At 40.7% G+C, this 27,681-nt stretch overlaps 1 protein-coding gene across 1 annotated transcript; it reads right to left on the bottom strand.

Annotated features, from left to right (window-relative positions):
- Positions 1-292: 292 nt before the first annotated feature.
- Positions 293-27,248, bottom strand: recql4 (RecQ helicase-like 4). Its single transcript, XM_062990815.1, has 24 exons — positions 27,165-27,248; positions 25,500-25,533; positions 25,313-25,395; positions 25,078-25,221; positions 23,648-24,654; positions 20,058-20,157; positions 19,818-19,968; positions 19,589-19,714; positions 13,768-13,926; positions 13,582-13,674; positions 13,331-13,467; positions 12,588-12,671; positions 12,274-12,462; positions 11,973-12,155; positions 11,420-11,618; positions 9,982-10,259; positions 8,899-9,036; positions 6,789-7,194; positions 6,555-6,684; positions 4,817-4,983; positions 3,536-3,722; positions 2,735-2,903; positions 2,389-2,491; positions 293-545 (listed from the first exon to the last, which is right to left on the bottom strand). The coding sequence occupies exons 1-24, from the start codon at positions 27,246-27,248 to the stop codon at positions 424-426; spliced, it is 4,473 nt and encodes a 1,490-aa protein (XP_062846885.1). The 3' UTR covers positions 293-423.
- Between the last annotated feature and the right edge of the window lie 433 nt (positions 27,249-27,681).

Here is a 27,681-nt window from a genome sequence, read left to right as displayed (position 1 = left end):
AGAAAAATCAAACCTTTCACAAAAAGCTATAAAATTTAAAATGATCTGTACGGTGTACAATGATTTGGAAGTTCTATTTGACCTGTTATATACTGAAAACCATATCAATTCAAAATAATACATGTTTAAAATTTTTAAGATGCATAATGTTAAGTGGATGGTAGTTAAATGAACAAATGTCGAATGCAGCCAATATGATCACCTGTTAAGATTCGGGTAACTTTGATATGGGTTAAATCATTATGCAGAAATAAAAAGAAAAATATAAAAAAAACTAATTTTTATTGTATAACAAAATGGATCATTTGTAAAAACATGCAGATATGATGTACATATATAGAGGACAAACAACATGTACATACACAAATCAGTGACTACAAATCAGTACTAAATATACAAAGAGCCACTGATACATTTATTCTGTTACCTGGTTCTAATAATCTCCTGAGTGGCTAACCGAATAAGCTCATTGAAATCAAAGTTCAGATACTTTCTCCAGTAGCGCCGGTCCCGACCATACATCTGTGCAGGATAACACGGGCTTCCTAAGAACAGACAAGAAATGCATAGTTGCATAAACTATATCAAGTACAAAAAGTACAAAAAGATACAAAAAGATAATCAATATTTGTATTGAAAACATTGATCTGACATTTGAATATTTCTATATTTATATATAGTTTAACTGCAGCTGCTGTTATGCAAACCTTATTTCCAGAAAAGTTGGGTCATTTTGTAAAATGCAATAAAAAGAAAAATATGTTATTCGTTAATTCTCTTGAAACTTTATTTAACTGATAAATAACACAAAGAATATCCAGCTAGTTTAGAGGCACTGTTGAGTTTAAGGCAAGATCTAGAGACCAAAAGTGCTCTTAGATAGAACTGATCAAAAGCTGGCCAAAAAAGTGAAGCAAAATCCTCATATAACTACAAACACTCACAAAATCATTTTACTATCAAAAGAATGGTGGTGGGTCATTATCAAAACATGCAATGTTTGTTGGACAAACAGGATTTGCGTCATCAGTAAGAAACCTAATATGTGTCTAAAATATGCAAAGAACATCAAGTTAAGCCTGAAGCATTTTAATAACAAGTGCTGTGGGCCAGTGGAACAGGAAGCTTTGCATGTGTAAATGAGAAAAATTGTATTAACTAAATATCAGCCAGTTTTGAAAGCAAATACAACAGTGAAGAAACATTAGGATAACAAAATGCTGTCTTCTACAACAGGAAAAAAAACTAAACATGTTTTAAAATATATAATAAACTACTGTAATAGACAAAAGATAAAGCATTGAAAATGACCTTTAAAGTCTAACCTAACATCATTGAAATCTAGAATGAAGCTTAAACATGACATCCCCAGCCCAAGAACATCTCAGAACTAAAAGCATTCTTGATAGAAGAGTGGGTGATAATTCTGACAACAAGAATAATAAGATTTTAAAGCTGGCAACAAAAAGCATTTGCAGGTTCAAAAGGGTGTTTATCAAATATTAAGTAACAAGGGTGCTCAGGTGGCACAGCGGTAAATTACACTAGCACACTACTAGTTCAGTAGACTAGCCATTGGGAGGTGCACCTGTTCAAAAACCTGTATAAAACAAGGAGGGTTTGGTTCAGGAAGGTCATAATTAAGACCCTACCAAATTCACAGCTGTAAAAATTGCATCACAGACCATGAAACAAGCAGTTTCCTGTGTAATATGCAACTTGCTGTGAAATTCAAAATGTAAGGTTTTTTGTTTAGTGATTTCAAATGTTTCATTTGCGCAGCCTTCAAGTGCCTCACATTTGCTGGTTAATTTGCACTATGAGGAGGTCCTAGCAATCCTACAGCAATTCAGTTAGCAATCAGTTATTCAAAATGAAAAACTACTCAGGTAACTGAGTTTGGGAAACTCTCAACCAGTTCTGTGGACACGGGGGGTTGTTTGTGTCAAAACACAGACAAGTATTTTCAAACATGAAGCCTTGATTAAATAACACAACACGATATACGGCATGAAAGGATGATAAGCTGTTGCAACCACAAAAAATTAAAAAAATATGGGAGCAGTCAAAAAAAGAAAAAATAAATAAATATATCATGTCAAAAATAAACTAAAATATATCATGTGGCCAGGGGTGCCAAAACATTTGAGAACAACTGTACAGTTTAACTCCGAGAAGCCATTGCTGCAAAGTTTAACTACTTTTTATTCATAATAGAGGCACATTTTTGACTGGTGCTGATAAGCCACTCTGACCTGATTTGCTAATGTATTGCGATAAGTTAAAAGCTCATGTAGTGAGCCATATCAAGGCTAAAATACAATTTAAAAAGTAAAAAAAGTCAACAGATTAACAAAGATGAAGCAATACGAAAGCCAGGAGACGCACCAATCCCATGGAAGATTCTTGCCACTGCACGACCAGAAAACTTCTCATCAATTCGACTGGACAGTAAACCCCTCACATCAGCACGAATTTGCTCCTCCCACTCCTACAGCACAGACACAGAGTCAACTCAAAATCCACACTCATGTTAGGAACAAAATTTGACTGCAGCGGTACACACACACACACACACACACACACACACACACACACACACACACACACACACACACACACACACACACACACACACACACACACACACACACACACACACACACACACACACACACACACACACACACACACACACACACACACACACACACACACACACACACACACACACCTTGCACTTGCGGAGGTCCTCAGCGTATTCGTCCTGCTCGTCATCAAACGTCTTACTCATGTTTAGGTCTCGTCTCTTTTCGAAATAATCAGCAAGGAGTTCCTTCAGCTTCAGGCTTCGAGCTTCGTCCAGCTCATCCATGCAGAAGCTACAGTTCCGAAAAGCAACACTGCAGAAACAGGTATATTTTAGCAAATGCTTACAAATGCTGGTACATATAAGTTGCTACAAAAATTATAATAACAAAAATATGAATAACTAAATATTTACTTATTTTATTAAGATTTTAATGTCATGTTTTACACACTTTGGTTACATTCATGACAGGATCGGTAATTACTGTTACACAAGATTCATCAGTTCAAGTCTTTAATGTCAAACACAGTTATGGACAATATTGTATGTCCAATTCACCTCACTTGCATGTTTTTGGACTGTGGGAGGAAACCAGAACTTTAAATTCCACACAGAAAGGACCCAGACCTGGGAGTCGAACCCAGGACCTTCTTGCTGTGAGGCGACAATGCTAGCCACTGAGCCACCTCAGTGTAATACTAAAGTCACTACATAACACTTAGGTGTTCATGTGGCGCAGCGGTCTATTACACCAGCCGAATCTTAAAAGTGTCTACTCAGACATTACTGGCTGCCTTTCACCCACTGTATTCCGGTTGAACTGGACCCACCATGACCCTGACCAGGACAAAGCAGTTGATGAAAATAAAATCTATTGCACTTCTAAACATCAATAAAATAACTAAAATGAATAATAAAAGGGAGTAGTGAGTGCACTATAGAAACCTGCGGAAGGCTTTGAAACAGGCTTTAAGCTGATAGAGCTGAGTCCTTTCCTGCGATTTAACCCGGCCATGCAGGAACGCACACACCTCATCCATTTCCTCAGGCGTCAGGTCTCCGTAGGAGCGGAAGTAAAAGGACAGAGCGGAGAACTCAACATGCACACCGCTCCGGCCTGAGCCACCATATCCTAAACACACCACATCACAAGCATTACACCGCTGGACAATCACATACAATAAGGTCAATAGGTGAGGTAATTAAATGAGCTAACAACCCGAGCAGACCAACTGGAGTAAAAAAGACAGCACAGTTACTGACTTACATAAGCGCACAGTAACAGTTTCTTACAAAACATCCATTATCACACCATTGTCCAAAACATAACATCTGTTTGAGTGATTATAGACCAGTTGCACTTACCTCTGTAATCACAAAGTGTTTTTTAATCTATTTGGGCTCTCAAATCCATGAGAGATGCTCTACAAGACCCACACCAGTTTGCATATAGAGCGAACAGGTCTGTTAGTAATGCCAGTTTGGCTCTGCAGTACATCCTCACGCACCTGGACTGCTGTTTATGGACTTTGCCTTTAACACGGTCATCCCACAACCAAAGCAGCTAAAAGTGTCTCCATCTAGGGTGCTTGACTGACTGGCAGAGTGGTAGAACACGCTAGCCCACCAGTGCTGAGAGCTCAAGCTTGTGTGTTCAAATCTCAGCTCTGCTAACGGCTGGCCGGGCACCTGTATGCAGACCTAAGTGGCTAACGTCTGCCGAGCAGGCGGCTGTAGGAATTCCTCATCACAGATGCAATTACAGCCTCTGCTGGGAGAGACTGGGAATAATGGAGACCAGTACATGACTTAATGGCTGAAAAGAAGTAGGGTTAAATTTTTACAAAAACACACAGCATAAATCCATGGATCCAACCTGCACGGATGTGCACACATACACCTACAGGCCATGCTTCCAGGAGCATCATAGCAATACTCCTAGACTAATGCTGGACGAAAATGTCCAGTTATACAATCAGTGTTCCTATTTTTATAAAAGACACAGTCATGCTGGAACAAAAAGATATTCTGGAATCTGCTGCCCTAAATTCAGAACCATTTATTTTTGTACTTATTAATCGTCCAGTAGTTTGTAAGCAACAGTTTTGCAAGCAGGAAAAAGTGTGTTGATGTGAAAACAGCCAGAGTGGTTTGAGACAACAGGAAATTTATTGTAAATTAAAAAAAAATTGAGAAGAACTGAGAAGAAAAGAGTGTAATCCATACCACCGTCTCTGCCCCACTGCAGCTGTCTCAAGCCTCGCTTGACCAGTGGAAGCTGCCAGCCCATAGTGTCAGCCAGTTCCACAACATCAAAGTCCAAAGAATCAAAGTCTTCCACCTTCTCCCCTGCAAGACGCTTTCTCGCCAGCACCACTGCCACTGGGGCACACCTACAAAAACATAGAAATGACGTATCCCCATTTTTAGCAATCCAGGGGCATCTCAATGCAGAGTAAATCAATAAGTAGCAAAAAAAATAATAAAAAAAGTTTTAAAAAAAAATAGGTGAAATTTGCATGCACCATGCAAATTTGACACCTTGACATATGGTTTTTAGCATTTGCCACCACACTCAAAGTTTTATCTGATTGAACTTGGATGCACTTTGCCACTGACATTTTCAAAGCGCTGCCAATGAGCCACCAATGCACAGACATAACAGAGAGGATCTGATTCTCACTGTTTCACAAAACCCTGAATCGTTGTATTCAACATTTTGAGAAAAATACAGCATGGCGACTAATGAGCTGTAAATTGTGGATCAGGGTTTGCAGTTTAGATAGCCATTCCTCATTAAATAATCCTGGAATTGCTTGTTGTGGCTTTTAATAAAATTTAATCTGCCCTACGACTGAAAAAAAAAATATATATATATATTTAATACGTCTCCAAGTGAAGTCTCTGCAGAGCCTTTAAATAAACTTTTAACACTATCAATGCAGTGTATTGTTTTTAAGCTTGATGCTTAGTGGTACAGCCTGTACAAAGCAGTTTTGCCGTGTATCATGTGAAAGCACACCAGGTAAGCAACAATACGTAAGTGGCAATATGTGCCTTACCATGCAGTGAATAAAGCATAAAACACTTATAAGGTGAATGCCTTAACAAAATCAAACAGAATTCTTGCATCAGTCATAATTAAAGCCCTTCCTAATTCACGGCCATGAAAATTGCGTCACTGACCGAGAAATGAGCCGTTACCCGTGTAATATGAAGATTGCTATGAAATTCAAGATTTAAGATTCATTTTTCGTTTAAGTGTCTTACGTTCACTGGTTAATTTGCACTGAGGTGGTCCTAACAATGCTACAGCTATTGATTTAGCAATTGGTTAGTCAAAATGTCCAAGATGTTAAAGTGTAAAGCTGCTAAAAACACTAGTATGGAAAATTGAAACCAATTTTGTAGACCCAGAAGGGGGGGGTGTCAAAACACAGACTAGTATTCTCGTTTTTGAGGCCATCGCATCGTAGGCTATGCTGCGTATTGTAGCTTCCATTTATTCTATCTTTCACTTTTAAAAAAAATCCGTGAAATCTGTGACTTTTGAAAAATGAGGTACATGAAATTAAGCAAATTGTCCCATAAATGTAGTAGAGCCCTATAGTCATAACTCTCACATCCTTTCTGATGCAATACTTACACACTATTTTCTTAAACGATTTTAAAGATAAAAATCTGCCTAACTATATTTTTATCTGAATAAATTCACCATTTGAAATTGATTTTCTGCACAAATGGTAGGTCACCTAATATTCTAAGACTTCTGAATACAAACATGCCTTTTTTTGAAGAAGAATTAAAAAAGTATTTGCTTTCTAAAAGTATGATAGCATCATTTGATACAATTGCCAATTCCTCCTCCTCTGTTGATTTTTACCTAGTTTGGTCTGATGGCTTATAATTTGTAGGACTTCTGTAATTTGTCTATATAAAAAATTAAATAAAACAAAAAACATACACTTTAGTGAGCTGGCGAAGCTGTCGAGGACCTCCGTAGCAGACCAGGCGGCAGGTTGAGAGGGTGGGGTGCATAAGCTCTACCCAGCGCTGAGGGTGGAGCTCCAGATAACACAGCAGTGTCTCCAAACCTAAGTCATAAACATAAACTCAAAGTCAGAATATTAGAACATAGAAGTGGCTTCAACATGCTATAAAGTAAAGATTTATCTTCAAGTAATCTATTCCATCTCACCCTCCTCTGTGATGTCCAGCTCATCCACTGTATCTTGCATTGCAACAGCTCGCTCATGAGTGTGACAAACACGCTGGCCTGTATCACCCCCCTCGCTCTCCTCCATCTCGCAGTCATTTCTGCTTTCCTCCCCTACATCCTTGTCATCTCCTTGGCCTTCATGGTGCTTTTCTTCTCTCTGAGATGGCACAATGGATCCCAGACATTCCTCCTGTAGGTTTGGCTTGTTCCATTCTAGTGAGCTCTCTGTACAATGTGGGTTTGTGTGTGTAGTGTTTGACTGCTCTGGTTGTGTGTGTTGAGTTTCTGTGGGTGTAAGTGTTTCTTGCTGCTCCGGATGGTTTGCTCCAGATTCATCACAGTGGTCCATTAACTCCATCAGCTCAGCATCATTCACCTCCATGACCTACGAGAAGAGCAAAACCAGAATTCATGGCCACACATTCACCTCAAACCTTACCCAGCTTAAACTGTCATGACCTCAGGTGTATAGCAAAGGAATCATAATATTTCATTTTAGCACTCAAGAGGAACTTTTATTCTGATAGACTGCATATTACTCAAGCCCTTAATTGTTTTTTTAAAGAATGAATGTGAACTAGAGTCTATAATTAGTGCACTAGCATTCTGAGACACTTAATATTCTGAGACACTTATTCATATAAGTCAACAACAGGACTCTAGAGGCTTGTTTGCAAAGCTGGCATTGATGCACAGCAACCAAGTCCACTGTACACAACCACTGTAGCAACTGAATAAAGCAAGCAAAATACATAAAGCAAAAATTTATACACTGATGCCCCATCACACATCTCGAAGTAAATATTTATCTTCATGGCCTGCTTAAATATGAGCATGTCTGAAACTAAAACTACTTTTTAGGTGGAGATGTAAAAGCACTTTAAGTTTTTACATATGGACCATTACTACAAAAATATTTTAAAAAGATACTTTAAAAAGTAAACTTTAGAGAAGGCTTCTCACAAGACTAAAAAGCATTTGTATGGCTGTGCACTGATGTTGATCAAGAAAGGTGGTCAAACGATGTTCCAGTTCATTCCGAAGCTGAGGTGGGGCAGAGGTACAGTCACACTGACCCACCTCCATGCTTGACTGCACGAATAGTATTCCTCTTCTCATAAGTCTTGCCGTTCTTCTGCAAGACAAACGTCTGTTCCATTCAGTCGAACAGTTCCAGGTTTAACTTGTCATTCTATATAACTGCACAAATCTGCAGACCTATCCTGTGCTTCTTGGTCAACAGTGGTGTGCTTGTGGAGTCCGGCCATCTTTGGCTGTTAAGTGATCATCTTATAGTTGCCACAGACATATTAGACCCAGCGACTTACAGTATACTGTCTAACCAATTAAGGATTAAGGGCCTTGCTCAAGGGCCCAACAGTGGCAACCTGGTGGGGTTTGAACCAGCAACCTTCTGCTTACTAGTCCAGTGCCTAAACCACTAGGCTACAACTGCCCTGTGTTGCCTACCAGTGGTGCCTCTAAGAACATTCAAAATCTTCTACCCATTACCTGCTTTGGTGCAGTGAAATGATCTCCTCTCCTTGCTTTTGTGACTTAATTGTCACAACAGTTACAACACATCTTGAACATTTGAATCTCTGTGTGGTGTTCAGATCATACATTATGTAGGGGTTAAATAATTATTCATTATATTCATTATACATGATTATATTAAAAAATACACTAAAATACAAAATCATTCATATTCTTTGTTAACTTGCTGCATCATTCAACAGACAAGGACTTAATTTAAAGCAAAAGTTTACAGCAACCATTATTTTTTTGGATTTGATTGCAACTCTGTGACCAGATCAACACAAAATGGTTTACTGAACACAGAATCAAGCTTCTGCCACGGTGATTTCAGTCCCATGATCTAAACGCCATAGAAAACATATGAGCTTAGCTAAAAAAGAAGAGTGCACAAGGGATGATCTGTAGAGATTAAGTACAGTATAAAGAACATAAACCGCCCGCTCTGTATTCTCCATCTTATAAGAAAGCACTTAGTCTCACAGGAGAAGAATAAGTGCTGTTTTATTGTGGAGGATTCTGTTAGACAAAATAGTAATCAAACTGCAGTCACCTGGGCTAATTCCTGGTTTTTCTGATGGATGAGTCTACACTTGCAGGGAGAGAAGACTTTTTGCACCAGTCTCTTCACAGTGAAGAAGTCCACAGTGTCTGCATAGATGTGCCTGCGTAGCTCATGAAGATCTACACACTGTGGGCATCAAGAAACACAGCTTAAACCTTCCCAAAGCAGGTTGCTCTTAATTGATTACAATTACAATTGACAATTTAAAGAAAAAACACAACATGACCCTGTATGAACCAACAAGCTACCAAATCACACAATCCACAGGTTCTTTGTTTGCCATTTTATGAGTGTATAAAAAGCAAGTATCAAGCCATTATGCATAAAATGCATTTCATATTACTAAAACAAATTAGATATATTTATATAGTTCAAGATATGATTGAATGCTAGCAAAAAAGATAGCCCACCACCGCCGGAATCTTGTGCCCCGTCAGGGGTGGGTTACTGCATTTCACCCTGATCAGGACAAAGCAGTGGTAAAACATAAAAATGAAGTTAAAATAAAAAAGTATAATCGAAAACATTTACACAGTGGACTTAAAGTATTCAGAAGCTTTGATGTTTTGCACACTTTGTCATTGTGGGTTATTAAGTGTAAGTCATCTAAAATCCAGACACATTTAGTCATATTCAGTTACCCAGTTCCTCTACTGTACTCTACTGTTGCAGACTTCTACCCTGACCGAGGAAGGGCGTTCCTAACACACCCGCTCCGACAAGTGTGCAGTAGCCAACTGCTTCTTTTCACCTGCACAAGGCAGGTTTACACAGAGATCAGTATCTGGTACAGAGAATCACACACAGCACCATCGACCAGCCAGGAAAGGCCGCAACTGTAGCAGCAATGTGAAATCTCTTCGGCCCACCCACCCTCAGACATTAGCCTATTACGTCTGTGCTGGTGCCTAGCTGGCCGATAGCAGAGCTGAGTTTCAAACTTGAGAGCCCGAGATCCCAGCTGTAATGGACTAGCATGTTTTACAGCTGCGTTTAAATATTTCAAATTAATGTTAGGTGATGATGTTACCAATAGTCTTAGTTCATGTGTATGAATGTTACTGAGCTCACATCTGGATCCAAGAACAGATGGCAGTGGGAGGGTTCTCCGTCACGACCTGCGCGGCCGATTTCCTGCACGTAGCTCTCGAAGCTCTTCGGCATGTTGTAGTGGACAATGCCGCGCACATCTGACTTGTCCAGACCCATTCCAAAAGCCACAGTGGCTACCACCACACGGAGCTCGCCGCACATGAAATTGTTCTGTACACGCCGGCGCTCTGAAGCAGACATTCCTGCGTGGTACGCCTCGGCGATCCACTTCAGGGGCTTTCGGATCTTCTTCCTTGCTGAGGGACAGTTATAGAAATGCATAGTAATATCACTGACAGTTCTGCAGACTTCATCAATATCAGCAGTTTTTACCTAGTGAAGTGCTGTTGCTACAAGAACAATATCATAACAGGGGCAAAATAATCATTAATAACAGGGGCATTAGTGTTGTTGGGATTATTAAATACTGTTTAAACTTAGCGGCATCTTTATTAGAAACACATACCATGTTAGTGCTTGTTGTACATGTAAACAGACAAAAGCTGTTTTCATTTTTCCACACACTATGTATTATTAACAGCACTGGGATTGACACAGAGTACAAGACACAGTACCATATCATTACATTAGTGTGGCTACAGTGCTAAGAATCGTTCAACAGGTTAAAAAATTTCAGTGAGAGTCAATTGAAAGAATTCCCTAAATAAATGCACCAACATCTAAAAAAACTGAAGATCTTGTTCAATTCAGATAAGATCAGCATTCATGAGTCCATCATTAAAAAGAGGACACCTTTATGACCGCCATGCCGTTTAGGAAAATGTTCTGTGTATTGAATAGCCTAAGGTGGATATTTGAAGGACATTTGATTGCATTACACAACAAGAACACCAGCAGTCAAACATTGCAAGTGTGATGGTCTGGGGATGGTGTGTTTTTGCAGCTTCAGGGCGTGCCTATGCTTCTGGGTGTCTAACCATAATTGATAAAACCAAAAGACTGGTCATCAATCCATGACCTAAAGCTTCAGCTTAATTGATTTATGCAATGAGACAACAATTAAAAGTACAAGAAATTACCTTTGAATACCTCAAAAATAAGACCTGAAATCAATTAAGACATGTCAGAGCCTTAAACAAGCAGTTCAATGTGGACTAAAAAGTGATATGACTGATCTCCAGCTATTAACAGTTTTTTTAAACACAGGTGAAGGTGGACTGGCTACTCTAATAGGCAAGGCTGAGTGAACTTTTGAGGTTGTAACATTATGCATTTGTCCTAGGAGTATTGCAGTATTGGTTCCAGTGTTATCAGTAGTGAACCTATCATGACCCTGACCAGGTTAAAATAATTAGTGGAACTAAATTATTGAAAGGCAATTTTAAAGGTACTTCATACTCATACTGTGCATCCAACAAAATTATTAGCACATTATCTTAAGCTTCTCAAGATTTACCCAACGCTTTCTTTTTCTTGCCCACTGGATTATCCTCATCCGTTTCCTTTACGGGACGTGAAGATTCTCTCAGCATCACCCCCTGCAGACAGGTACGCAGTAGTGCAGAGATGCGGTTTGTTTCTTCTCGCCTTGTGCAGTACACAATAATGGACTCAAGTGAGCCAAAACGTTCACCCTTCAGCAAAGTCACCAGCGCCTGGACAAAAGGTTTTAGCACAAAAACTATGATTTTATTGAAACTATTATGTCTTTTGCCAGGTAAGACATTGTCCCTTCCCATCAGCTTCTTATTTAGAAGGAATAGGGGTTAGCATTTGCTTATTTTGGGACATATATACATTCAATTACATTTTTATAAACTGTCATTGGGTGTGACATCATCTACCCAACCATATAAAACCGCACAAGCTCTCTCGTGTTCATGACTGGCTAGATTTTACATGACTGAAAGGGAAGACAGACATGCTGTGACTTTCATTTATTAAGACAGCATTATATATACAGTATACTGTATATTTCTAAATGATCACACTTAAATAAAAAAACATACCTGGTCTTTATCTCTGTCCATGGACACTGAAAGCTGAAGGTTGTGGGGCACGGCTGCTGAGCGAACAGCAATACCATCCTGATCACTGATGCCCAGGTGATGGGCAATGTCCAGGGCGGTGGACAGGGTGGCAGTGGCTGTTAGACCCAGTAAGCAACGCACACCCAGACGATCCCTTAGCACCTATACACACTCAACAGTTTATTCATTGTTTAAAGCAACACTGCCCAGTAGTGGACGACTGTAAGCTATAATCTCTGCACTTAAGCATACAGTTGCTACACTCCTCAAGTAGTCTTACCTTACAAAGTCTGAGATAACAGGGCCTGAAGTTGTGTGACCACTCAGACACACAGTGAGCTTCGTCAATGCAGGCAAAGGCTACTGGGGGAAGCTGGTCAGCAGGTGGAAGACAGCCTGAGCCAGAGTGTCCTCCACCGACCAGAGCCTCCGGAGACAGCAACAAAACATGCACCTGACCTGCTTTTACCTATGCATAACCATACACACCCAAAACATAATCCAATATCAACATTGTTATAACAGTTATAATTACAGTTAGTTATGCTATATAGTACAAACATAATTGTGGCATCTGGAATATTTCATACTTACCTTTTCAATAGCTGCCTCCCTTTGTTTCTGAGACATGTTTGAGTGGATGCAGGCTGCTTTTAGCTTTGAGGGTAAACCAGAAAGCTGAAAAACAAACATATAAAACATTACAAAACAATAGTATGCTTAATGCAAAGATTTTGGTTTATCCATGCTGTATTTGCTGTACAGTTTGTTTGTTTTTGTATCACCATTTCATCAAATTTGTAATATTCACAACAGGAATTATTGGTCTTGTATTATATTTATGTTTTTAATCTTATATTATTGAGGAATTTGCGGTTTATTTCTGTACAATATTGGGTAATGTATTGGGCATATGTACACTTTGTCTTTGTTGTACTTTGGGCATTCATTCAGGATGTTTATTGTGATTGGTGTCTGACATTCTTTGCAAAGCATGGGGTTTTCTCCTAGTATTAAGTGTTGGTGTGTCAATCTGGAATGTCCTATTTTATATCTAGTGTAGATAACTTGGTCTGTACGTTTTACAGAATGTTTTTTGGTTTATTCCTGATGTTGGGATGAATCTCGTGTAGTTTATTGTTTGGTTATAAGGGGTTTGATGTTGCTTGGTAGATTTTTTGCACAATTCTTCCTCTTGCCAACTGGTCAGTTTTTTCATTCCCTAATATTCTGCAATGCCCCGGTATCCAGTATAGTCCTAAAATCAAACCTTTCGGCTGTAAGTTCTATCATATTTGATGTACAGTAAAGTAGAAAAGCCCTGTATAACAAGTTACCTGATCATCCATTAGCGATACTAAAGGTGACACAACCAGGGTTATGCAGTTTGACCTTTGAGCGTAGAGGTAGGCAGGCAGCTGGTAGCACAGAGATTTTCCCATGCCAGTGGAGAGAACAACAAGTGTAGACAAACCTAAACATAGATACAACCGAGCTGAAAATGAGCTGAAATCTAGACTTGCCCATTTTAGGTGTATGCAATGTCTGTGTATAACCTGTTTGCATAATCTTAATATGTGAGACAAACCTGAGAGAATTCTCATGATGGCACTCTCTTGGCCAGGCCTGAAGGACTTGTAACCAAAGTCATGGAGGGCTTGGTATACCTCAGCCGGAACTTCTGTGGAACAAAAAAATATTTACATTTTATTCCTCTATGAGTGAAAATCCTCTGATGAATCTAATCACAACTTGGCCAGTTGAACTAATTTACCTTGTACTTTGCCAATCTCTCTGGGCTGGTATAGAGACTCCATGGGAGGAGGTGGAGGCGGTCGCTCGTAATCTGGTCGTATCACATTAAGCAGAATTTCCTCCCCTTTGTCTTGGTCCTTGTCATCTGCCTCCTCTCTCACGCTAGGGGACAATGATGCTGAAAGAGGTGGCCAGAGTTTCATTACTTTAATAGAGAGACACAATCTTCCTTTATTCAGTAACATATTAAGGAGTTAGGACCAAGTGCTAGAAAAGTTAGACTTGAAAACATAATTAAAAGTCTCAACAAAGACAGAAAGTATGAACCTACCAACCAGAAACACTGTAAAGGGTGCAAGTGCCTATGCGTTTTTGGATAATTGGGGCATCATCAGTATTTAAACCTGAAATCTCTTTAAAATAAGGCAAAATCTTTGTTATTTCAACAACACTACATAGCTAAGAGAATGTGGTTGGACAGCTGACTTTGAGCTTGAGGTACAATCCTTTTTAAAAGAAACAGACAATAATATGCATCTGGCCCTACCCGACCCACTACCCACCTTTTCAACTGTAACAGACCCAACTTTTCTGAAAAGGGTTTTCCACAAATAAAGTGTCTTCGTAACAATTTGCGTCTATGCACTAGTGTTGGACGAGAGGGCCTAAATTGCAATCAGAGCTCCAATTCATCGTAAGTGTTCAACATGATAAGGGTCAGGGCTTAATGTAGGCCATTGGAGTTAATATTTTAGTGGCAAATTAGGGAATCACTTCAAATCTAAACATTGGTGAATGAATCTGATACAAGAAAAGAATCCGTTTTCTAAATTATAATCATACCTAATGATGTGCTTGAGTGGCGCAGCAGTAAATTTCTCTACCTCAATACTGCTGGGATCAGCCGCTCAGGTGGCACAGCGGTAAAGTACGCTAGCGCACCAGAGTTGGGTTTCTAGATGCATCATATCGAAACTCAGCTCTACCTTTCCGACTGGGTTGGGCGGCAGCATGAACAACGTTCGGCTGTTGTTCACGGGCTTAGAGGTAGAGTCGGAGCATAGGTCCTCGTAACTGGTACAACTGCGGCCCCTGCTGGTTGACTGGCGGCGCCTGCACAGGGCTGAGGAATAACATTGAGGGGGGGTGTGACCCTACGTGCGCAGTGTCTCTCGGTGTATGAACTCGGCTCGTGCAGGTGAAAAATGCAGGCTGTACTGACTGCGTGCCGGAGGGGGCGCAAGTCAGCTGAGTGGCGTCCTCAGTCAGCAGCAAAAGGGTCGAATCAGTATAGAGGACACAATCAGGGTAATTGGACACGATGGGGATAAAAGTTGGGGAAAAAAGTGGGAAAAAATAGATAATTAAAAAAAAATAATAATAATAATAAAAACTAGAGAGTGCATTTCCGGAGAAAATGCGAGTGTGATTGCCGAGTGCAGGTCGGCGGGCCGGACGTTTCAGAGTCGGAACGGTGTCGATATCCGAACGTCTCAGAAACGGGCGTGGCGGGTGGCCGGGGGTGCCTATCCGAAATCCGCATCCGCGTCCCGGTGTCATGGACTGGCCGGACGGTCCAGAGTCGAAACGGCGTCGATCGCAGTGCAGCAGGTGGACGGGCGTGGCAGGTTGGGGGTGCGCATGTGTTTAAAAGGGGTGCAGTGTGTGGGGTGTGAATACTTTCTCCCAGACAGGCCACTGTATCTGTGCACAAGCTGTGGTGTGAGCACAAGTTCACTCTGGGTGTGTCTCAGAAGCCTAAAATGTAAATAAATGCATTTCTGCACGTTTTTACTCATTACTTATCTGGCCTCATTTATTTACAGTGCAGCGGCCATTTTTTTTAGCAAAATGTGAGCGGGAGTGTGTCATTTGGGTGTTACAGTCACAAGTGCACTCGTTGTGGTGCACTTCCACATATATTAGTTCAGGTCGCTATTAGCGGTTAGCGCGTTTCTATTGATTTCAATGCATTGGTTAGCCTTGCAGCTAACGGATATAAATATATGTTTTTATGCTGCAACGCGAACGCTTTGACGCTCACTGCAAAGTGTAAATGGGCTATAATTTCATTGTGTGCAGTGTTTTCACCTTAAAAATCAGTAATATTGAAGTTACAGACCAAAATAAGTCCGTTTTTACTGCACTCCTATAGCAGTGCATTAGCGATTAGCCCGTTACCATTGTTTTTAATGGCTTCGTTAGCATGGAAGCTAACGAATGTAAATATATGTCTTTTTGCTGCAACGCGAAAAGTTTCACTTTCACTGCCAAGTCCAACTGGCTTATAATTTCATTTTGTGTAGTGTTTTCACTTTAAAAATCAGTAATATTTGAGTTACAGACCAAAATAAGTCAGATATTTGGTTGGCGGCCATTTTTTGTGCTCAGGACGGCTCGGACAGTTCCGGATACGTCATCACGTTAACGTGTTATGGAATCCCAAAAGTGTCAAAATTTTGGTCAAAAAATTCGCAGAAAAATGGGCATAGCTGGCACACGAATGGGCATATCCGAATAATGTTTTGGATTTGGGGTCCAATTAATAACCCGGTCGATCAAGAGTTGGAACGGCGTTGATAGCTCGACATTTTTTACAAAATGAATGGAAGTCTATGGGAAAATTTGCCCGGAAAAACTGGCACCGTGGGCACACGCTTTGTCCGATCCAAAAGCTGTATACAAGCGGTCTATTCCCGTATGGGCCGGACGATTTGGCGTTGGAACGGGGTCGATATCTCAAAAACTGCGGGAGAAGAAGCGCGGACAAAAAACGGCAGAATAATAAAAATAAAAATAAAAACTAGAGAGTGCATTTCCGGAGAAAATGCGAGTGTGATTGCCGTGTGCCGGTCGGGCGGGCATGCATATCCCAATGCTTTATCCAAATCGAGGTGTCATCAGTGGGCTTTACGATTTCGAGTTGGAACGGCGTCGATATCTCGAACTTTCAAAAAATGAATGGAAGTGAATGGAGCCGAAAAACGGGCGTGGCAGGTGGGCGTGGGTTCGAATCCCCATGCTGTACCCAAGTCGGGGTGTCACCAGTGGGCTTTACGATTTACTTTTGGAACGGCGTCAATATCTTGAACTTTAAAAAAAAGAATGGAAGTGAATGGGGCTGAAAAACGGGCGTGGCAGGTGGGTGTGGGTTCGAATCCCCATGCTGTACCCATGTCGGGGTTACATCAGTGGGCTTTACGATTTAGAATTGGAACGGCGTCGATATCTCGAACTTTCAAAAAATGAATGGAAGTGAATGGGGCTGAAAAATGGGCGTGGCAGGTGGGCGTGGGTTCGAATCCCCATGCTGTACCTGAGTCGGGGTTACATCAGGGGGCTTTACGATATAGAGTTGGAACGGCGTCAATATCTCGAACTTTCAAAAAATGAATGGAAGTGAATGGGGCTGAAAAACGGGCGTGGCAGGTGGGCGTGGGTTCGAATCCCCATGCTGTACCTGAGTCGGGGTTACATCAGGGGGCTTTACGTAACTGAGTTGGAACGACGTCGATATCTCAATCTTTCGAAAAATGAATGAAAGTGAATGGAGACGAAAAACGGGCGTGGCAGGTGGGCGCGGGTTCGAATCCCCATGCTGTACCCATGTCGGGGTTACATCAGTGGGCTTTACGATACTGAGTTGGAACGACGTCGATATCTCGATCTTTCAAAAAATGAATGGAAGTGAATGGAGCCAAAAAACGGGCGTGGCAGGTGGGTGTGGGTTCGAATCCCCATGCTGTACCTGAGTCGGGGTTACATCAGGGGGCTTTACGATATAGAGTTGGAACGGCGTCGATATCTCGATCTTTCAAAAAATGAATGGAAGTGAATGGGACCAAAAACCGGGCGTGGCAGGTGGGTGTGGGTTCGAATCCCTATGCTGTACCTGAGTCGGGGTTACATCAGGGGGCTTTACGATACTGAGTTGGAACGGCGTCGATATCTCGATCTTTCAAAAAATGAATGGAAGTGAATGGAGCCGAAAAACGGGCGTGGCAGGTGGGCGCGGGTTCGAATCCCCATGCTGTACCCATGTCGGGGTTACATCAGTGGGCTTTACAATTTAGAGTTGGAACGGCGTTGATATCTCAAACTTTCAAAAAATGAATGGAAGTGAATGGGGCTGAAAAACGGGCGTGGCAGGTGGGTGTGGGTTCGAATCCCCATGCTGTACCCATGTCGGGGTTACATCAGTGGGCTTTACAATTTAGAGTTGGAACGGCGTTGATATCTCAAACTTTCAAAAAATGAATGGAAGTGAATGGGGCTGAAAAACGGGCGTGGCAGGTGGGCGCGGGTTCGAATCCCCATGCTGTACCCATGTCGGGGTTACATCAGGGGGCTTTACAATTTAGAGTTGGAACGGCGTTGATATCTCAAACTTTCAAAAAATGAATGGAAGTGAATGGGGCTGAAAAACGGGCGTGGCAGGTGGGTGTGGGTTCGAATCCCCATGCTGTACCCAAGTCGGGGTTACATCAGGGGGCTTTACGATTTAGAGTTGGAACGGCATCGATATCTCGAACTTTCAAAAAATGAATGGAAGTGAATGGGGACAAAAACTGGGCGTGGCAGGTGGGTGTGGGTTCGAATCCCCATGCTGTACCCATGTCGGGGTTACATCAGGGGGCTTTACAATTTAGAGTTGGAACGGCGTTGATATCTCAAACTTTCAAAAAATGAATGGAAGTGAATGGGGCTGAAAAACGGGCGTGGCAGGTGGGCGCGGGTTCGAATCCCCATGCTGTACCCATGTCGGGGTTACATCAGGGGGCTTTACAATTTAGAGTTGGAACGGCGTTGATATCTCAAACTTTCAAAAAATGAATGGAAGTGAATGGGGCTGAAAAACGGGCGTGGCAGGTGGGTGTGGGTTCGAATCCCCATGCTGTACCCAAGTCGGGGTTACATCAGGGGGCTTTACGATTTAGAGTTGGAACGGCATCGATATCTCGAACTTTCAAAAAATGAATGGAAGTGAATGGGGACAAAAACTGGGCGTGGCAGGTGGGTGTGGGTTCGAATCCCCATGCTGTACCCATGTCGGGGTTACATCAGGGGGCTTTACAATTTAGAGTTGGAACGGCGTCGATATCTCGAACTTTCAAAAAATGAATGGAAGTGAATGGGGTTCTTATAGGTTAAATAAAGGTTGTACAAATAACCATTCAACAACCATTCAGAAAAAATGAATGGAAGTCAATGGGACCAAAAAACGGTAAAAAAGCGGGCGTGGCAGATGAACGGGCGGGCGGATCGAAATGCAAAAAACACAAAGTTATTTCAATAACGTGCCGGACGATTTAAAGTTGGAACGGCGTCGATATCTCAACATTTTTTCAAAAATGAATGGAAGTCTATGGGACAAAATTTCCGGAAAAACGGGCGTGGCGGGCGGACGGGCGGGCGGATCGAAAACCTGTATACAAGCGCTCTATTCCCGTATGGGCCGCACGATTTGGCGTTGGAACGGGGTCGATATCTCGAAAACTGCGGACGAAGAAAGCCGGACAAAAAACGGGCAGAATAATAATAATAATATGACTAACGGATAACAATAGTGTGCTTGCATTCTGCAATCACACTAATAAATAAATACTGCTGGGATCAGGGGTTTGAATAGCCAGCAGAGCTATCAGTTAGTCAGGTGTGTACATACATGCATGATTGGCTATGTCTGGTGGGAATGGGTGGGGGGGTTAGGTGGCCAAGGCCCTGCAATGTATTGGCACACAGAAATCCACAAAGTAACAAGTACCAAAGTGTACTTACTGTAACTACAATGCACACAGTCTAAATCAGCACACTACTGTACACAGTCAGTCTTTACTTACCAACAGGCTCCGAGCGCAAGGTCCCTGTGGCTCTGGCAACTTCCTCTAAAGTGGGCAGCTCAAATGGTTCCTCCTCTTCAACAGGAGTGTCCTGCTGAGCTGTATTACTCACAGCCAAAGCAGGAGCTTACACAAGAACAAAAAGCAGATTTTTTTTTATTTATTTTTTTTAATAAAAATAAAAATGTATTACTAATACTATTTTACTTCATCCTTCTGATTTTCTTACCTGGTCCCCGACAGTCTCTTGCCCAATGTCCTGTGCCACCACATTTATAACAAGTGTCTCCTTGTCGATTGAAACCCCCGAACCTTCCTCTACCCCGGCCACCTCCTCCACCAAACCTTTCTCCCTTCAGCTGAAATTTCTGAATGTACATCTATCATCACAACACAGGAACGAACAAACAGTCATAACAACATAATGATTAATCACCTTTGTAACCTTTGTAAAATGATTTGTATTTACCTGCTTGCGAAGTACAGCACCCCTCAAGGCAAAACCTTTAACATGTGACTTCTTTTTCAGGTTAATCTTTACATAGTTTCCATCTGTGTTTTTGGAAGCCCTTGTTAAATTGGGGGGGAAATAATGTAAACATTCAGATATTTTTTTTCATTTACACACACATATGGGGCTCAGGGGCCCAACCCTCAATAGCTTGATTTGGAATTAGTCATTATTGTGCCTCAATGGCAAGATCTAGTCATTTCTCTCAATGACTCTCAGATCAAACCATCTGATAATGTACAAAACCTTTGTGTTCTGGACAGCCAGCTATCCTTTTCTGCTGTAGCTATCATGACAAGATTATGCCAGTTCCTCCTCTACATCACTGAAAAAAGATTTCTCTCCATGGAAGCCACTCAAATTCTTGTCCAATCACTTATCATCTCAAGGCTGGACTACTGCACCTCCTTCCTGGCAGGTGCTCTCATGTCCACTATTAAACCCCTGCAGCTGATTCAAAATGCAGCTGTTTGGCTTTCAACCAACCAAAACACTGCCACATCATCCCACTCTTCACTGGTTTCCTGTAGCTGCCTGCATTCAATTCAAAACAATAATGCTTGCATAATAAGCCAAAAATGGACCAGCTCCAATCTACCATAGAGAATTTATAAAACCCTGTTTTGTACCATCCAACCTTCAAGCCACAAGATTTGCTCGTTTTGATCCACCACTCAGAACTCGAGAAAGACAGGCATCGAGGTTACAGCCAGGTGGTGCTAGTACAGAGCCCTCATTAATAGTGCTAGCATGCATATTTTGAACCATCTAAAATAAACTACTTACACTTACAGTCTACCCATATTTTGTTCTAATAGGGTTTCAGCAGATTTGTATTCATAGTACATTTTCTATTTGTACTAGCGTAAGAAATTATTTATTGAGGAAACACTTTTGTAAGTCGATCTGAGTGTGTGCACTCTGAGTGTGTGCTAAATGTCAAAAATATAACTGTAATTACAGTCAAGCAATTCAGGGTTAAGGACCTTGATCAGGGGACCAACAGTGGCAACTTGCTGGTGCTGGCCTTTTGATTACTAGTCCAATAACTTATCCCTGGTTGGTAGCTTACTGTTACCATGGTGTTCTTGGAAATACATATCCAAAGGATTGTTTATTTATTTATTTATTTATGTTTAACGCCATATCAGCACATTAAGGCTATTTATATGGCGGAACATAGGTTGTATCTTAGGTGTTTGTCATTTTAGTCAAGTTATAAAAGATGTTTTAGACTTAAGTGTGACAAATAGTTTAGTATTTTTCCTGGTGATGTCTTAAGTAAGTTTTGCATGTTGTTTTCATTAAAGAATTTCTGTCTTTCTGTGTTTAGTGTTGGGCAGTCCGTTAATATGTGTTTGATTGTTAGTGTGGTTTTGCATGATTGGCAGGTTGGTGCGGTTTTCCCTGTTATAAGGTGCTCATGTGTTAGTCTGGAGTGTCCGATCCGGCATCTTGTAATAATAGTTTGGTTTTGACGATTGTCCATTCTAGTGTAGCATTTTCCTACTTTTGGTTCTATTTCATATAATTTGTTGTGTGGTTTACTGTCCCATTCATTCTGCCATTTATTTTTGCTAAGTGAAGAAATGTTTGAGAAGGCATCTGTGGGGGGGGGGGGGGGGGGGGTGATAAGGTCACCATGCATCGCGTGGTGACCTTATCTTCCATTGATGTTCTAGCAATCCGATCCACTCTTTCATTTCCTGGGATTCCGATATGGCTTGGGATCCAGCAGTAGACAACATTATATTGCTGTTCTCTCAGTTCTTTTTCTTTGGTTAGTATCTCGGATATGGTGGGGTTGTCTGTGTCAAGATGTTCCAAGGCTTTAGGGCATGATTTCGAATCTGTGTAGATGAGAAATGTTTGGTGTTTGCTTGTTTGGATGTACTCCAAAGCTAATAATAGGGCGTGGCCTTCTGCAGTGAAAATGGAGCTATGATTTGGTAACCGGATGCTGTGTTGATGGTTTGCAGTGGAGATTGCTGCTGTTACTTTGGTCTCCGTTTTGGATCCATCTGTATAAATTGTCTTGTGGTGTGGGAAGCACTCTTTGGTTTCTAGGAATAGTCTGTGATATTCATTAGGATGGGTGTTTTGCTTATGTTTTTCAGAGAGTTTCCATATGATTTCTGGTGTTTTGCAGTCCCAGGGTGATATTGGTTGGTAGGTCTGGGTCAGTGAGTCCAAGAGGAGTTTTAGGGCTTTCAGGTCTGATTTAATATGAAGTCCAAGGGGTCGGTTTAGAAACATATTGATTCTCAAATCGATTTTCAAAGATGGCTTGGTGAGCTGGATTTGACCTGTTCTCATAGAGTTTAATTGCTTATTTTAGTGCCAGATTTTGTCGTCGTAGATGGAGTGGTGGTTCGTTTGCTTCTACATAGAGGCTTTCTACAGGAGATGTTCTGTAAGCACCCAAGGCCATTCTTAGTCTTTGATGATGTATTGTGTTCAGTGGTTGTAGATATGTTGCTCGAGTTGCTCCATAAATGGTACTGCCATAATCTATTCGGGGTTGTACAAGTGTTTTGTATAGGTGTTTCAACAAATGAAAGTTTGCTCCCCATATTTGCTAGGACTTTTATAATGTTTAAGGTTTTTTGGCATTTGTTTTTGATGTACTCAATGTGGTGTTTAAAGGAGAGTTTTTGGTCTAAATATAGACCTAGGAATTTGGTCTCTTTTTCTATCTTAATGGTTTCTCTGTCCAGATACAATGTTGGTTCTGGGTGAAGGGATCTTAATTGGCAGCCAAAGGATATTATTATTTAATCTGACATGTATGTATAGTAATAGAAATGAATGCTGTGCAGTTCATTGCTTATTGTTCTGCAAAGCAGTTGTTCCAGATGTTTTTATGTCGTTCTGCAACACTTGGAGTAACTGCTGGCTTTTATTTTTCCCCTACTTTTATTTTACCCTAGGGCAGTTATAGCCTAGTGGTTAAGGTACTGGACTAGTAATCCAATGGTCACTGGTTCAAGCCTCACCACTGGCAGGTTACCACTGTTGGGCCCTTCAGCAAGGCCCTTAACCCTCAATTGCTTAGACAATGTAATGTCACAGTACTGTAAGTTGCTTTGGATAAAAGTGTCTGCTAAATGCCGAAAATGAAAATGTAAATGTACTTATTATTAGTCTAAGAAGACTTTGTGAAATCTTGTGTGGTGCAGCTGTCTATTTGTAAAAGGTGAAAACTATGGATTAAAATACCACGAGTCCTTTAATATGAATTTGATATTGCTTACCATTACTTGATATGAATTGTGTAAAATATTTTAGGATGCTAAAATCCATCCAAAAATGAAAGTCTGAAAATGTGATCTGAAAGTTCTAAAATATGTACAGTAATCAGAAATTTAATGTTGGTCAGGCCCAACTATGACAGTTTATATGTTATTTAAGAGCTAGTTTGTTTGTTTATTAGGATTTTAACGTCATGTTTTACACACTTTGGTTACATTCATAACAGAAACGGTAGTTACTCATTACACAAGATTCATCAGTTCACAAGGTCATATCAAACCCATATTACACCGTACCTGCTTTTGGGTGGGTTATACCTCCTGGCTGAGGCAGCTCTCACATCCTCCTCATCGACTTCTCCTAGTAAGTTCTCCTGAGGCATGGCTGATTTCTGAGGCATCTTTTTCTCCGCACCACCACCGTTTTCTTCCTCATCTGGCTTTACTTTCTTTTTCCTTCCTTTTTTTGGAGGACTTCTCTCAGTGGAGTTCTCTTTTTTAGTCCTGCGTTTCTTTTGAACACCCTCAGTTTCTCCTGCTTGTTCCTCTCCTTCCTCGACTTCTCTCTGCCTTTTTCTTCCTTTTTTCTTAACAGGCCTCTGTTCATGATCAGACCTCCTTGCTGGTTCTGAGTCTTTAACTTTGTTGGATCTGGGTTTTTTCGTTTGTCGTTTTGAACTTGCTTCTACAGGGGCATCCTGGCAGTCTGTAACATCATTTAGCCTGTTATCTTCATTAGCAGCTTCAGGACTGTGTTTGGAATCCATCGTTGCGCTGGTCTTTACTGGAGGTTCGTCCAAATCAATCTGAAAGGGATCCTCTAGACATGGCTTTGGTGTCACTTCTTTAGAAACACTATTCTCAATAGGAGACTTTAATGCAGATTTTTTAACAGTCACATTTTCACTGCTAGCACTGCTAGTCTGAACAATTTTCTCTTCTGGCACATTGCCGGCAACAGGTTTGTGTTTATCTTCTACTTCACTGAAGACCTGGCAGCGCCCCAGCCAGCCCTGGTCCACAGAGCACAGCCTCTTGTTCATAGACTGTCTGAGGAACTGGGCTTTCTTAGTACTTTTATCAGGAGTCCTTGTGTCCAGTGGGTCATATGTGGTGGGTGTAAAGGTGAAGCAGGGAAATGGATCAGATGGTTCATTCTGTGTCTCAGTACCAGTTTTCTGAACAGAAGGAGTACATGGCTCTGGACATGGCTCTGGACATGGACTATCAGCGCCGCTGTCTTTCCAGTTTTTTCCTGTCATCCGGAGTGGCGTGACGGATTTTTTCAAAGAAAATGGTCGTTCCTGAATTTCAAAATTTAACAGAATTAAAATACTAAAATACCAGACTTCAATAAGAATGATTAACAATTTCCTTAAAAAAATGGAGATTACAATTTTCTTTAAACAAGTGTGTGCTTTTCGATAGTTTGGCCCTCTTTTTTCTGCACTTCACACAGTGTCTTATTTTATTTGAAGCACTGTAGGGCATTCCAAAAGTGTTACAGCTTTTAAAAAAGCATTTTGTGTGGCCCTGGCATATATGGGCTACACTAAATACACTATGGACAAAAGCATTGGGACACCTACAGGTACTACTTATTTTTTACACAGGCCAGTCAATGTGAAATAAATTATTGCTCCAATCATAAACACGATCATTGAAAAAGTCTGTGTCAATATAAAGATCTGAAACAAATGCTTTCTTACAGCAAACTTTATATCTACCTTTGATGCCGAGTTAATAAGGTTGGACTTCAGCTTCATACCAAAGTACTGGGCAGAAGTTTGTAAGGTTTCCTTGTCTTTGGATGTGAGTTTTGGGACAGCTGCTGGCATGCTCTTCCGGTTAAGGTGAGAGCCCCAGCAATCCTATAAAAGAAACAACAAAAAAGCCTTAGTGTTTTAATAACCTGAAAAACAAAAGGAAAATAAAGTAACTTAATGCAGATGCAGAGTGGACCTCTTGAGTTTGACCATGATTCTCACTGTCCCTGGTACTCTTCTCTTTTTCCTCTTTAAGTAGACGGTATTCTTTATAGAGTTCTGAAATAAGGCATACATTTGGAATATAAGAAATAATAATCCCAAACAAAAGCTTATAAAAGGTGAAATCCTGAGAGAGAACATTAGATTTGCTTTAAACTTACGTCTTGTTTCCTCTGGAGCAGCAGCTATATCGTCCTATAAAACAATGATTTTTTTTAAGGTCAATATATCTCGGTTATGAATGAGTGCACTTATAAAATTTATAATAAATCATTTTTTGTGTGTTTTACATTTACTAGTTAGCAGCATTATCAGTTTTCATTAGATTTTGCAGTGAAATATCTAAAGCATGTTTTATAATGCACAATCTACACCGATCAGCCATAACATTAAAACCACCTCCTTGTTTCTACACTTACTGTCCATTTTATCATCTCCACTTACTATATAGAAGCACTTTGTATTTCTAATTACTGAATGTAGTTACATCTGTTTCTCTGCATGCTTTGTTAACCCCCTTTTATGCTGTTCTTCGATGATCAGGACCCCCACAGGACCACCACAGAGCGGGTATTATTTAGGTGGTGGATCATTCTCAGCACTGCAGTGACACTGACATGGTGGTGGTGTTTTAGTGTGTGTTGTGCTGTATGAGTGGATCATACACAGCAGCGTTGCTGAAGTTTTTAAATATCGTGTCCACTCACTGTCCACTCTATTAGACACTCCTACCTAGTTGGTCCACCTTGTAGATGTAAAGTCAGAGATGATCGCTCATCTGTTGCTGCTGTTTGAGTTGGTCATCTTCTAGACCTTCATCAGTGGTCACAAGACACTGCCCACGGGGTGCTGTTGGCTAGTTGTTTTTGGTTGGTGGACTATTCTCAGTCCATTAGTGACGGTGAGGTGCTTAAAAACTCCAGCAGCACTGCTGCTTATCCACTTATACCAGCACAACACACACTAACTCACCACCACCATGTCAGTGTCACTGCAGTGCTGAGAGCCACTACCCAAATAATACATGCCCTGTAGTGGTCTTTTGGGAGTCCTGACCATTGAAGAACAGCATGAAAGGGGGCTAACAAAACATGCAGAGAAACAGATGAACTACAGTCAGTAATTGTAGAACTACAAAGTTCCAGGGTTATTTTGAACACCTGTTTTCCAACGCTTTATTCTAAAATACAAAACCAACAACATCCTGTATTTAAAAAAGTGTCCACTGATAAAAGATGCTACCATGATAGTGTGTGTTGTTCTGGTATGAGTGTATCATGTGCAGCAGTGTTGTTGGGATTTTAAAACACCTCAGTAGTAATGCTTGAATGAGAAGTGTGTTCCAGCCAAAAATATGAATCTAGCAGCATGCTGTGATCAGAAAGTGTTCACTGATAAAGGACTAGATGAAGATTTACACATTGTGGGTTGGGGGAGGGTGCTAATATTTAGTTTCAGACTGTACACCTACAATGAATGTGTGTGTTATCAATACATTTAAAGAACATGTAAATCATCGGGTCTGGTGCTTCACCTGATGTCCTTACATCAAAACAAACACTTCCAAGTATTATTATTCTTATTCCTGATATCACCAAGTTAGTGCTGAGAATGTATAATTCACCACCCAAACATTATCTGGTCAGTCTTATAGGGGTTAATTAACGCATAGGGATTAAAGTAATAACGTGTAAAGAATAACACCAGGGTTAAAGTCAATAACTATACCCACAAATTACATCTATATAGCAGGTGCAGCTTATAAAATTCATAATTATTGAACATACACAGTATGTGTACCTAATAAAGAATAACACTGTTCTTACCTTGTTTGGTTTCCTGCTGTGTGTTTGAACAAACGAGTTCTCCCACAGCTTTAACAGTATTTTTACATCATTATATCGGTCCATTTTATACTGACTTTACACTAGTGTCTGTTTCTATTGACAGATATTGTTTACTTGGCAATATTAGCCGCAATATTAGCAGCAATATTTACCGCTTTGACATTAACACATTGCTAAAAAGCTGAATCCGTTTTCGCGATAAAAACAGCAATAATAAGCTTTTAATATTACAATTATAATCCTGTGAGACCTGTAATTACTACCTTTATATTAAAGTTGTTATTAGCGTTATACTTTATACACAAACCGACTGTCACAGAGAAACGCTTTAAACGAAGCGCGCCAAACACAAAGAACAGAGGCGTCGCCATTTAACATTTATCAAAATAAGAGTCCACAGCTACACAGTATAAAGCGTGGCTAAGAAATAACACTAAAGCTGAAAGTTTACCTTGTTTATTCATTTTTATTTATACATTGTCGGTTACCTCTATAT

The sequence above is a fragment of the Trichomycterus rosablanca genome, chromosome 2 (assembly GCF_030014385.1).
Source record: "Trichomycterus rosablanca isolate fTriRos1 chromosome 2, fTriRos1.hap1, whole genome shotgun sequence".
In the NCBI taxonomy this organism is placed as follows: Eukaryota; Metazoa; Chordata; class Actinopteri; order Siluriformes; family Trichomycteridae; genus Trichomycterus; species Trichomycterus rosablanca.
The sequence above is the reverse complement of the archived record's forward strand: the minus strand, read 5'-3'. Positions and strand labels throughout refer to the sequence as shown.